Consider the following 14,737-nt stretch of genomic DNA (forward strand, 5'->3'; position numbering starts at 1 on the left):
TCAGCCAGCAACATGTTTGATTAGAACCATAGCTCACTATACTACATTCTTTGTTTATTGTGCAAAATTGCACAATAAACAAAGAAGGTAGTATAGTGAGCTATGGTTCTAATCAAACATGTTGCTGGCTGAATCGATTTCGTCACTATTGTCGGTATAAGTAATATATAAAATCGTTATACCACTATACTCTTAAAGTGCTTTATCAAGAACTTTGTATTTAAGAGAAATATAATTTGGAGAAATGGGTTCAAAATATACATCAGTCAGTTGTAAGTACAAGGTAAGTGAAAAGGAATTAAATGCGTTTTAACAAATTAAACAAATCACATAATACACGAACTTTTTACAGTTTCATGACATTTCGTTTAAATTCCCTTAATTGCGTCATTTACAGTCACCGTGACAGTAATGACGCAAAGAATAAAATGATTCCTTTAATATAGCACAAGCATTTTACGATTTGATCAGAAAAGTGCTCTTCCAGAAACAAGTTTTTCAAATCCATCACCCGTATGGAAAGGGTGACGAAAAAAATCCAATGATGCCGAAATCGTTTTTGCTCTCCAATATCTTTGTAATGCTTTACTGAGAGAAAAGGAATTTAATGCGTTTTACCAAATTGAATAAATAATATAATACACAAACTGTTTACAGTTTAATGGCATTTCATTTAATTTCCCTTAATTGCGTCCTCAACAGTAATGACGCAAAGAATAAAATGATTCCTTCAATACAGCACAATGACTTTACAACTTGCTCCCTAAAGTGCTCTATCAGATACGAGTTTTCAAATTTATCATTTACCCGTATGTAAAAGTGACGAAGTAATCCAATGAAAAAAAAAAAAGCTTCTCAGTCTGCTTTATCAATTTTTTTTTCCTGATGGACACACGCTTTTGATTTGATTCCTGAAGCACAGAGCAGTACACAAAAAGTGACGAAAGAAGGCATTTTCTCCCAGATATTTGTGCTTTCCAATTGAGAGCATAAATACTTGAGTTAGACTGATATAAAGGGTGACGGAAAAATCCGGCAAAAGTGACGAAATCGATTTAGTCCAAAATTTGCTTTGCGTGTGAATACGATGATATGTTACTTTGGATAGGGTTGCATGAATCTCATTTGGCTTTATTACGAATTTGTCCTTTTGACTGGATGGCTCAAATCCATAAACCATTCTCCAGGAAACATCTAATTTGCTTTCCAGTGGTCAAGGGTGACGAAATCGACTTACTTGTATGCATGTTAACGTGTTTTTATGGAGAATTTAGTTCGAGTGACATGTGTTTTCAGTCAAATGCATCAGACATCTTCGCATAAAGGGTGACGAAATAAAAAGACAATAACCATGACGATGTCTTCTTCTGGCAAACAATGTCATCAGATCGCATCCCCCTTTACAAATATTTCTTCATACTTGTTGCCTTTTTAGTTCTTCACACTCAATTTATTGCAGTTTGATGCATTTGAGTGAGTCCTCTACTGCAAAATCACTTGTATGTTGAAGAAAATTCTTTATAAAACACATTCATTATTTTGTACACGCATAGAGACTATTTGTATGGTATTATGCGTTTCTAAGAACTGACTATTATTATTATTATTGAGAAACTCCCAACTGCAGCAGAAGTGGCATATCAATATCATGTAAATAGTGGGCTAAATCGATTTCGTCACCCTTGCCGCTTTTCCATGTCACTACACTACACTGCCGCATGTATTTGAAGATGCAAAGCGCATGTCTTTCGAAGAGAACAGAGTTCGGATGACACTTTGACAAGCGTTGAAACTCCAAAACGAAGTAGTATGACGATAAGGTAAATTAATTGAGCACTTTCTTTAGTTAAGAAGAATTCGTCGCATTTACCACTTTTTTTTCTTCATCCGATTTTTGACCTGCTTACTTCGAAAGGCATGCTGCTTATTGTGCAAATAAAGGGATACTGAGAAGGAATTTAATGTGTTTTACCAAATTGAAAAAAAAAATCATGTACTACACGTACTATCTGCAGTTTCATGACATTTCTTTTAATTTCCTTTAAATGCGTAATTTACTGTATGACGCAAAGAAAAAAAAATGATTCCTTCAATATATCACAAGCATTGTACGATTTGCTCCGCAAATTGCTCTACCAGATACGAGTTTTCAAATTCATCATTTATCCGTATGTATGTAAAGGGTGATGAAAAAATCCAAGGATGCCGAAATCCCTATAGCCACCAGTACGCTCAACTATACTAAGAAGTTTTTCCCAAAAGACACACGTTTTGAATTGGATGCTTGAAGACACATTGGGTGTATACATAGGGTGAAGAAAACAGCTTCTCAGTCTGCTTCGTTTTGTTTTGTTTTCCAAATGAACACCCGCTTTTTATTTGATTTCTGAAGCACAGAGACAGTACACAAAAGGTGACGAAAGAAGGCAGTAAAGACGTTTTCCCCAGATATTCGTGCTTTCCATTTGAGTGCTTAAATACATAAGTCAGATTAACATATTACCATGGGTTAGACTAATATAAAGGGTGACGGAAAAATCCGGGAAACGCGATGAAATCGATTTAGCCCACAATTCGCTTTGCGTGTGCATAACGATAATATACTACTTTGGAATATAATTTGAATGAATCTCATTCGGTTTTATTACGAATTTGTCATTTGGAATTAGATAGCTCAAAGCCATTAGCCAGTCTCCCGGAAACATTTGTTTTGCTTTCAAATACTCAAGGGTGGCGAAATCGACTTACTTGTAAGCATGTCAGTGTGTTTTATTGAGAATTTACTTCGAGTGATTTCAGTCAAATGCATCAGACAGCTTTACATAAAGGGTGACGAAATGAAAAAAAAAAAAACCCGACAACAATGACGATGTCTTGTTCTGGCCCACAATTTCATCAAATCGCACGCCCCTTGTTTTACTTCTCAAAGGGCTTTATCAAGAACTTTGTATTGAAGACAAATATAATTGATAGAAAGCGGGTTACAAATACATCAGACACTGTAACTACGGGGTGACAAAAAAAAAAAAAAAACGGCAGCAAGGGCGACGAAATCCCTTTATGCAAGTAATATACCAAAAGGTTATACCAAATTTCACAGGATTATATTTATATACTGACGTTCCATCAAAGACTTGTGCTTTGCATTTGAGTGCTCAAATATATGAGGCAGTTGAACATAAAAGGTGACGAAAAGAGGCGGCAAGAGTGACGAAATGGATTTAGTCCACAATGTGCTTTGCTTATACGTTACGATGATTTATCACTTCGGTTTCAGTTGAATTCATAAAATATATAAAATCGTTATACCACTATACTCTTAAAGTGCTTTATCAAGAACTTTGTATTTAAGAGAAATATAATTTGGAGAAATGGGTTCAAAATACATTGCACACCACTTTACTTATAGTAAGTTTTCCTTCTCAATTCCTAGTTGGAGAGCACAAGTCACCTGACATTGATATGCCACTTGCCGCGGTTTTTCGCTGTCTGATGCATTTGAGTGCACAAAGTGAAACACAAGTCAATCGAAGTAAATCCTTCATAAAACACATTGACATGCATGCAACTCTAACCATAGTGGAACATTAATGTGAGTTATAAGAAAAACAAATTATAAGTCGATTTCGTCACCCTTGATCATTTGAAAGCAAACCACATGTCTCTCGGAGACTGTCTAATGCTTTTGAGCTATATAGTCCACAGGACAAATCTCTTGTAGAAAAATCGTAATAAAACCGAATAAGATGCATACTATTCTATCTATCATGGCAATACATAAGCTAAGCAAATTGTGCGCTAAATCCATTTCGTTCCATTTGCTGCCTTTTTTCCCTTGCTAAAGCGATTTCGGCATTGTTGGATATTTTTCGTCACCCTTTACAAACGGGTAAATGATGAATTTGAAAAACTCGTTTCTGGAAGAGCACTTTTCTGATGAAATCGCAAAATGCTTGTGCTATATTAAAAGATCAATTTATTCTTTTGCATCATTACTGTAATGAAACTGTAAAAAGTTCGTGTATTTTGTGATTTATTTAATTTGATAATACGCATTTAATTCCCTTTCAATTACCTTGTACTTACAACTGCCTGATGTATTTGCACAAAGAGCAAAGAAAGGAGTACTTCAGATTAATTTGAGCCTATCTCACATTCATTGCTAGTAAATCACTATGTTGATGAAAATTAAGTAACAAACGAACAAGTTACCGAGTACAAATCACGATTTAGCTGTCTGAAGTTCCGTGACCTGAAAATGATACTACTAGTATTATACATGTAGTACACTAATGTTGCATCAGTCCGGATAATAGCGCGCAACTTTTACGTTTACGTTAGACTAATGCAATGTAGATCTTGAGGTATGGATCTACTAGTGCGCGTTTGCCATCCGCCCATTATTCCGTGGTTCGCTCATAGTGTTGTGCTATGATATCTTGACTGTTTTGTCTTCACATCCTTGGTTCGGTCGTGAACGTGGTGGTGGTATCTTACGATGAATAAAATAATGTACAGCGGAGGTACCATGTATGGCTGGCTAACTATCGCATGTACGCAGGGCCAACCTACCTGGGCCAGCTAGACAGGCTCGCTCGCCTCGCTGGGTAAACAGTGTGAGGTTGTATACGCGCTACGTACTTGTATGTGTAGACGATCTATGTGTTTGGACACGGAAGTTCCTTGCATTGCCGACCAATGTGATAGCATCCCATCGGTAAGCGACTGGATTTAGCATTTACATAGCAGTTTTATAAGGCACTTCCAAAGTATAATGTATCAGATTGTATTTTACAAGACGCAGAGTCTAATGTGATGATTAAGTTATGACATGGAGAGTAATTCTGGACGTTTGATCCAGGATCGAACGAATCATATCTTGATAACGCCAAGATATGGCTGCTGCATGCGGCATAGCAGCATAGCTTAGCTAGGGTAGTGCACTGTCCCTGGCTTGGTGCGGGTACGGGTGAAGTTATCCAGAACTCCCTGAAGACCTGTGGGTTTATCGTGGTACTTACTACTTCATTGCTTTCCATAAACACGATAAATCTATTAAAAATCTAGTAGAATGTTTTTAGATATTTTGCATCGTGAAACTTCAACCACAACTGGCACAAGTTCTGGTGGCTGGCTGTTGTTGACGACGTAAATTGGAGTTACTGTCTCGCGTGAGTGTGAGATCTAAACTGTATAGGCTAACACTTTACATTACAATGTACGAAGGATGAGCAGTACAGTGTGTGTAAACTAGACGTTTGGTTTCTACACTAACAAATTAGACCTCTAACGTTAGTACTGGAGCATCGCTAGTCTATTCACCTGTCTCGTATTACAAGTCGGGCCCTGGGCCTAGTAGAAAGACGATCTACATATATTGCTAATGCCCTCCCACTTTCAGTAGATCTAGACTAAACTAGTTCCACTGTTTGTCAACTTGAATACTTTTGACTTCCTTTATTACAGTGATTCTCACTGACTGCAGAGTAGCCATATGTAGCCCGACCAGACGCTGTTAATACGCTACGCGAATACAGCGTCTGACCAGCGAGCGGGCACCTTCAAAGTGGGGAACCACAACACAACTACAAAACTTATGAATATTTATACGTTCTTTATAAACAATGTACACGTTACCAAACGTTACTCACCTTAAGTGCTAACTATACACAGCCCAGTCGCCGCTGTACATACGTAGCGCGACAGGGCTGTACCAACGAAGCTCCAAACACGAAGAGGGTCCAACGATAGCATGCGATCGGATTGAATTTTGATACTTTAGATCATTTTTTTGTCACTTCAAACTCATCTGACGAACAAAATGATAATGAGACTTCATATCTATGCTATGAATATTGAAATTTAGATTTGATAACTTACCTAAAATGATGGTTATATGCAGCATGTGTGAACGGTTCACGAACGGTACATCGTCTTTCACGCCAGGCCATTTCCAATATCCGGGAGGTCACATGATCTGAATGCCCTTTCAAAAGGTCGCGCTGTCGACCGTGCTGCTACACCAACACTCAAGCAGCGCATCGCACGCACGCAAAAGATTTCCGCAGAGATCAAGGCGCCATTTTGAATTCTGCAACGATGAACCCTGACGGTGTTAGGGAATCCGCCAGAAAGTATCATTTTTTGGTTCCACGGACTTATCACGAGGGCTCTCAATGGACTTACGAACCTTCTGTAATACAAGCATGCACTTAAGGTGAGTAACGTTTGGTAACGTGTACATTGTTTATAAAGAACGTATAAATTTTCATAAGTTTTGTAGTTGTGTTGTGGTTCCCCACTTTGTAGGTGCCCGCTCGTTGGTCAGACGCTGTATTCGCGTAGCGTATTAACAGCGTCTGGTCGGGCTACTTAAGTGCATGCTTGTATTACAGAAGGTTCGTAAGTCCATTGAGAGCCCTCGTGATAAGTCCGTGGAACCAAAATATACTTTCTGGCGGATTCCCTGACACCGTCGGGGTTCATCGTTGCAGAATTCAAAATGGCGCCTTGATCTCTGCGGAAATCTTTTGCGTGCGTGCGATGCGCTGCTTGAGTGTTGGTGTAGCAGCAGCACGGTTGACAGCGCGACCTTTTGAAAGGGCATTCAGATCATGTGACCTCCCGGATACGTATTGGAAATGGCCTGGCGTGAAAGACGATGTACTGTTCGTGAACCGTTCACACACGCTGCATATAACCATCAATTTCGGTAAGTTATTAAATCTAAATTTCAATATTCATAGCATAGATATGAAGTCTCATTATCATTTTGTTCGTCAGATGAGTTTGAAGTGGCAAAAAAAATGATCTAAAGTATCAAAATTCAATCCAATCGCATGCGATCGTTGCACCCTCTTCGTGTTTGGAGCTTCGCTGGTACAGCCCTGTCGCACTACGTATCTACAGCTGCGACTGGGCTGTGTATAGTTAAGCCATATGTGAATCTGTAGACTGCACTTAGTAGACCGTCTAACAGTTAGACAGAAAAATCTGTCTTTCCGGAGGAGTCTTATCATTTTTTGACTTTTTCAGTTCTCCTCCATAGACACTGTTGACCAAAAGATCAGTCTGTATCTTGTCATTGAGGATATTTTCTGCAAAGACTGCGTCTGACTTCACGGAATCCCCTCCTACAGCTACACGTGTATACACTGATATATCTAGATCTAGAGACCGAGACCGTGACCGATAAAATGTAAAACTGCCTCTTGGGAAAATCTAGCCTGACCAGACGCTGTGCTTTGCACAGCGTCAGACAGACGGGGCCTCGCCATCAGAGTGGGGAACCACAACACTTATAACCAAACTTATAACAATTTATAGCATAGGGCCTACATTACTTATAGACATTTGTACATTGAATAAAGTGCATGCTTATAATACAGAAGGTACAGAAGTCCATAGAGAGCCCTCACGATAAGTCCATTGAACAAAAAAATGGCACTTTCTAACACAATCCCCGACCGTCAGGGTTCATTGTTTCAGAATTCAAAATGGCGCGTTGACCACTCTGCAAATGCAAATTATGCGTGCGCATGCGTGGCTGGAAGTGCAGCAATCTACAATGTACTGCGTGCGTGCACTCTTTGGTAGCAGCACGGTCGATAGCGTCGAAATGTGTATAATGTCAATATTGATAACATAGCTGTGTAGTGTCATTAATGAAGATTACATTTAATGAGTTTTAGGAGACAAAAAATTATGTCAAGTATCAAAACTCAAAGCGATTGTAAAGTGATCGCTGAGCTCTCTTTGTGTTGTGGGCTGTTCCAGTACAGACCTGTCGCTACGGTATTTACAGTGTATACAGCGACTGGGCTGTGTATAGTTAGGGAAAATCTTGCTGTCTCTTGTTCAGTGGCCTCTTGTTAACTGTATGGTGTATGGTCGGTAAAACGGTCAGTAATACGGTCAACCTCTAGTCATTTTATCAACTTCTTGTATGTATGGCCAAGTGAAAAAAATAAAAACATTTTTGTCTTAACTTTTTGAAAAAAAGGAGGATGCCGGCACTTTTTAAAAGTTTGTCATCAATTCTCGCGATCGCATAGACCCACCTGAAAACTCACCTACAAACAGTGGCAGCGCACAGCGCTATTTAATTTCCTTAACAATGAGTCAACAATGGCGAGCTCTATTTGATCATACACAAATAACATGGGAGCCTATTGTTGTGATATGCAAATGAAGTTATGTGACCTTTGGGTCAATGCGCATGGGCGCGATGTATAGCGGCACGAGTACAAGTGTGGGAGATACCAATAAAGTAGTGATCATGCTTCTCAGTTAATGGTGTCTAAATATCTCTTCCATCTATCCTGGAAGTATAGGCTGAGATGCGACACCTATCTTGAAACAACAATAGTTTTGTAGGTTTTCTTAGCAACTGCTATGTGTTGGGAATAGAAGTACAATTTATCAACTGTAAGTTCTGGAATTGCATTTCTATTGTGAAATAAGAATATTGAAGTCATGATAAAAGCAGGAAAATTAGATATGATTACCACAAAGATGCGCTCTGCCCATGCTTGCTGCACGGTAAATTAGCATTACGGTACTAGAATTGCACGAGTGAATCGTGAAAGTGTCTCTCCACGTGTTGCATGCTGGTGCATGAGATCATCTCATTCATTTGCACATAGATTACAGCCAGCGTAACAGACCTGACCGCTAGCTACTGATTATGTACATTTATAACACAAATTATGCGATCCATCAAATTGCACCTTTGCCAGCAAAATTCTCCACTTGCAACTTCTTGGAATTTGCAAAGGCTTTCCTGATTGGTTGAAGGTGGGGAAGCTTTTTTTCACACTGCAATGTAGATATCATTTGCTTACACTGTCAGCCAATCACAAATGAGTTTATAGAGTGGTAGCATCAAAGCCTTTGGAGTAATCTGTCAAATTAGGGCCAACTGAATCAGCCAGAGCATTTTGGTAGCAGGCTTCGGGCCAATGACAGAGATACATTGTAGGGTTAAAGAAAAGACAACCCCTTATTTTCATGTACACAATACAAGTGGTATCTGTTGAAAATAATCCTTTTCTGTCCCAAATGTGTTGGAACATTCGGTTTATGACTACAAATGGAGGATCACCATATGCGCAAGTACATTATCACACAAATGAATTAAACAAGATTACTTTTTTAGTCCCCACAAAACAGTATTTGATGACTCACTGATATTACATTGGAAGTAATTTTCTGCATTTGATTATATCCACCATTACTGTGTGAATGATAGAGCAAATACATGTATGTACTGTACTGGTACGCGCTGTTACTGTGTGTGATATATACAAAATTATTGTCATCATCCATAAATTGAAGCACAGCTGAAAAATATTCTCTAGACATGTATCTCTAAGCAGATGTATGTGCCCAATATGTTGGATGTGCTACAATCACATTTGTTACCTATACCATGGAAGAAGGTTATGTGATCATCGGCATTGGTTTGTCTGTTTGCAAAATAACTCAAAAAGTTGTGAACAGTTTTGAATAAAACTTTCAGGAAAAGTTGATGATGACACAAAGAATAGATGTTTAAATTTTGGTAGTGATCTGGATCCTGATTCATGAAGTATTTTTGATCTCTTGGAGGTTTGCATACACAAATGTATGCACAAAGCTCATACTCTGCTGTTGATATAAACAAAAGCTTGGCTGGCTTGGTGGAAGTCTGCACTCTCTGAGTGCTTTTCTAGTTTTCAAATGTGATGAAATGTTAGATGATCAACAGTCCTGGAGAAAAAAAAAAAATAGTACAATGTGTTTATTCACACATTGTGCTCAGGCTGCATTGAACTTATTCTACTGATAGTGCATATACATTGTATTGTATTGCCACAATAACTCATCACCAGATGGACAAATGGCACACCTTGAACTGAGTTTTTTAGTCAGATTGCAATGATTTAGGAATCATTAAATGTTGAATACTGTTCACTATATATGTGACCGTGCACCTCAAAACGAACATAAAGTTGCACACACTGATTTTGCGCGAGTACTGAAAATAAGTGAAATGGGTCAACCTAGCCGAACTTGACTTTTCATATTTTCTGAAAGAGCGGGTCTTCTTTTACATTATGCTAAAATTTGGTATCATAAAACGGGCAGGAAAGTGTGTTTTTTTAGCAGTTTATCTCAAACATTTTTGGTAGAATAGTGTGATTAGGTGTGTCTTTAGAATCCCTTTTTCATTTCTGAAAAACCTTGTCCACACTCTTCACTTTCAACTCTAATAACTTTTGAAAGGATAGTGCTACTGCTTTGAAAGTTGGCATTAATTATGGACAGAATGGCCCGAATTCACGAAGGTGGTACAAATGAAACCATGGTCTAAACCATGGACAAAAACCATGGAGCGCCAAGTGTCGCATGGAAAATTTCGTTACAAAATCAGTCATTTCGTCGGTGAAATGATTATTTTGTAACGAAATGACACAATTTTGTAACTAAATGAACATTTCGTCCACGAAATGATAATTTCATTATCGAAACGGTCATTTTGTCGACGAAAATGACCAATCCTGTAACGACATATTCCGTGCAACACTTGGCGCTCCATGGTTTTTGTCCATGGTTTAAACCATGGTTTAATTTGTACCACCTTCGTGAATTCGGGCCAATGTGTTTATGAGGCATGCTTAATTTCAGTTTAATCTAATAATCCCTTCATTGTTGTTACTCTGGTGGTTTACTTCATGTTTTTTGTCCCATTCATCGCACAGCCAGCACGGTTTGGTAAAGATTAAGCGCTTGAATAGACACTGTACTTCAGAGCCTCTTTTCTCAGTTCACACTTTTCCTGAGTTTGTGCTTTCTTTCCAATATTTAGATAGGTTAGAAGAGTCCATTTGATTTGAGTTATACATCATTTTAAAGCTTAAAGTCTGCTCTTTCAGAATATGGTCTTAACTAAAAATTCATGTCTGGCGACTTTTTGTTTGTTTTGAGGTGCAGGGTCACATATAATTTCAACACTTTTTTTTTTCTATACGGCATTCTTGCATAAATTTTATCATAACAAAGATTTGGAACATGTACAATCTTTACATGATTCAATGCCTTAAATATTCATGATAACAGCTTTCTTTTAAATTCTGTTCAAAGTATTCATTGTCAGTTATGGGATGTGTCACTGAGCATTACTGTACATCAGTACAGAAGCCAGTCTCTAGCTACAGTAACAGTGGTATAAATGTGGCCAGCTAACCTATTATGCCTGGTAAACATATTGTCACTAAGTTCATCTAGCAGTTTCATTTGGGCTAGAAATATAAAAACTTCTTGTTAATGTCCTACATAACACAATGTTTATTACATCAACAGTGATATTCAACCATGGTTAAGACAGTTAAGCGACGCATGTCGGATCCCCAGGTCATCCTCCAGCTGTGGGAGGCCATTACCTTTGTACGCCAGCAGCGGCAGGTGGCCAACATGGAGCGTATTGTGGCATTTATGAGCAAACACTACAGCTGCTCTGCCAAGGAAACGCAGCGCCAGATTGCCCATGCTGTCAAGGAGAACCTGCTGGTCAAGGAACTGTCCAAGTCCAAGGTTGGCAGCAGGGCTGGGACCACCCAGGATGGTTTCTGGTGTGCTGAAGAGAGGACAGAAGAAGTAAGAACAAAAGTGAAAAGCCGATTGGTGATGTCATATATTTTGCAAAGTTGTAAGGATCACACAATTTAAAGCTTAAAGAGATTTACTCTGAATGAAATTAAGTATTTTTCATGCTTCTTGGCTGTGAAGGTTGTCAGTAGCCAACTGCCTTGGCATGTGAATCAAATACCTTGGCATGCATTAACAGTATCTAATTTTTAGGAAGTTTGCATTTGCTTCACTTTGATAAATTTTAAACTGCACTACTGCGGGCCTCTTCATTGCAATAATAACATGGAAAAATCCAATATGTCACAGATTTTGATGTACATGTACATGGGCGCATGCAATTTCATGTAATGTCAACTGGATAATCCAGTGCTGACATGGGCAAGACAAATTAGAAAATCTTAATTTCTCTTGTGTGACTAGTCAGACAGTGATATGATGTCCTAAGGCTGGGTTCACATAGGTTATACGGTATTTGCTACTTGCTATTCGCTATACGCTATATGGGCATGGCGGTTCACATAAGGTAGCACACGTGTCCTATTTTAATATTCTTTTGGCGCCTACCTGAAGTTAATTTCTGTGTAAAAAAAAAGGAAAGAAAACATTTTTTTTTCTATATATCTTATTGGTATTTGAAAATAAACTTGTTTTGAACTAACTTACAGTAGAGAAATCACCTCTGCAAATTATTGCACTTCTAAATACAACTTTTAATGATTTTTTTTTCAATGGGGTTAGTTCAGCCAGTCGATCGAGATGGGATTATTTGAGCCATATGATTTTACACACTAAAAACTAAAATTTTATTTATTCATTTTTTATTTTGGGAGGGGGTGGGGGTTGGGGGAGGGGGAATGTGATTGGAAATACTGTAGTTATTTTTCTAAATATTTATTTTAACATTTCAAACATGTATCAGCCTAATTGATTTTATCAGATATTCCTAGTTTTGCTTTGATGATGTCATTTTTTTATGGTGGTGGTGGGGGGGGGGGGGGTAGCTTAATTCTACTCTCCCATCCCAGCTCTGTGAGCTCATAGCAAAAGTGAAATAATAGAGAAATCATTTTATAAACAATATTTTTTGGGATTAAATCTTTTTCCACATTATATTCACCTTATTGTAAGAATAATTAAGTAATTAATTAAATATTCTAATAAAATGAATACCCAAAAAATCCTACAATTTGTAAGTTACCATATTTAACCAAAGCACACATTCAGAACACCAGCTGCCACACCCGAACAGGATGGTATATGCTGCACGAAAATGGAGCAAGCATGATTCCCACTATACTATACTATACGCAGCTATACGGCATTTTCGAATAGTGCCCTCTTATGTGACCCGGCATTAGGAAATCCTATTTTTCGATTCAAGCTATTCGCATGCCCTCAAAAACGTACGCCGTATACCCGAATAGTATACTCCTATGTGAACCCAGCCTAATAGACCAGTTCGTAATGCCACTTTGCACATGAGCAGAAAAAGGTCATTTGTATCAACAGGCATTTTGGTTTGTTAATTCACTGAGATAAGCATCTTTGATGTCATGATTATTCCTGTGATCCTTTTCTAAATAGGTGTTTTCACATCAGCCCGATGTTTCCAAATAGCGCGCTATTTTCTGACTTGGGAAATTAACCCGATCACGAAATAGCACGCTATATGATAATGTGAATACAAATTAACGCGCTAATTGATCGAGAAAATTTCTCGAGTCCAATTCAGGAAATTTCAGAAATAGCAGGATAATTAATGCAAACTAGTGTGCTATTTGATAATGTTCGGGCTGATGTGAACAGGAAATGAAATAGCACGCTAATTTGAGATCGCGCAAAATATTTCGAGCTTGGATTTTTATTGGGCTGATGTGAAAATGCCTAATGTGCTTGCCAGCACATCCACCTGACAGCAAGCCTGGTACGTGTATTTGGCAATATCAAAAGAAAAAGGTTGGTATTGCATTCAATACAAAATAATGAAATGGATGCCTGCTAATATGTCAACTGACAGACTATTCTGGTCACCTGGTCTAAATGCAAGTTCATTCTTTGTTTGAACACAAATTCCATAAGTTGTTACGTCCTGGCAAGCTTATGCATTATGCCGCTTTGAAAACGAGTAAAGTGTCTAACCAACTGAGAAAAAGAGAAAGGTCATTTGGAACAGTTTGTATGTGAGCTGATTACAAACTGACTTATTGCACCCTTCTGTGTACAATAGCCACCAGTAGATGTTGGGCTACTCATGGAGTGATACTTTACCGATAACTGTGAAATCTGAAAGTGATTTTATGTGTTTTTATGTTTATGCTCAAATGATTTGTCAGTCACGATGGTATGAGCATTTTCAGCTTTTAATAATGAGATTATTAGTTCAACTCATTTTTTTTTAAACATGCAGTCAGAAGAGCCCCATGACTGGTACTGCTTCAAATGTCACAAGGGAGGTGAAGTGTTGTGCTGTGGCACCTGCTATCGTGTCTACCATCCAGAATGTGTCAACGTTGAACCAGAGAAGGTTCTCAGCCTCTGGATCTGCCCATACTGTGAGGTATGGTAATGGTCAGAGTCAGGTCTAAGTGATGATGAACCAGGAGATGGGTGCCTCATTCCTTATCTACAAATATAGGTTCCTTAAAAATATGGTGATTCCCTCTACAGTTGATATGTGGGAGACCCACTTCCTAAAAGCATTTGGTTGATATCAGACCAGTCTTCAAGGAGCTGAACATATCATGCTGTGCCACTTATCCAAGCACATAGCATAGTTTTCAAGCGAACTGATATACATACCTGCTGAACTTTGAATATTGTTTATGACCTTATATAGGTCCCCAATGGGAAAATTTGTTTTAATGGCAAGAATTGTAAATGGAGGTAGTGCCACACAAATGTTGGATAATTACATGGAATTCTCATGTTTTAGACCAATCTTTCTTATACCAGTGAATAAGCATGTAATCCAATGGAAATGGTGTGGCTTATACACTTGCAGATATGATACATAGTTCTGAAAAGAGGCATTAGGACTTAAAGGCACTGAAGAGGCTGGATTGGTTGAAAGCTAAAAAAGGACTTTTTTTTTTCTTCTTTTTTTTTT

At 38.2% G+C, this 14,737-nt stretch overlaps 1 protein-coding gene across 1 annotated transcript in view; it reads left to right on the forward strand.

The window, feature by feature from the left end:
* The first annotated feature begins 4,621 nt into the window (after positions 1-4,621).
* The window catches only part of LOC140243378 (zinc finger MYND domain-containing protein 11-like), a 28,990-nt gene continuing 18,874 nt past the window's right edge, over positions 4,622-14,737 (forward strand). The window contains exons 1-3 of the mRNA XM_072323056.1: positions 4,622-4,717; positions 11,344-11,637; positions 14,039-14,188. Of these exons, the coding sequence (XP_072179157.1) occupies positions 11,356-11,637; positions 14,039-14,188 (432 nt within the window). The 5' untranslated portion in view covers positions 4,622-4,717; positions 11,344-11,355. The remainder of the gene's footprint in view (positions 4,718-11,343; positions 11,638-14,038; positions 14,189-14,737) is intronic.

This window comes from Diadema setosum, chromosome 20, assembly GCF_964275005.1.
Source record: "Diadema setosum chromosome 20, eeDiaSeto1, whole genome shotgun sequence".
NCBI classification, from domain to species: Eukaryota; Metazoa; Echinodermata; class Echinoidea; order Diadematoida; family Diadematidae; genus Diadema; species Diadema setosum.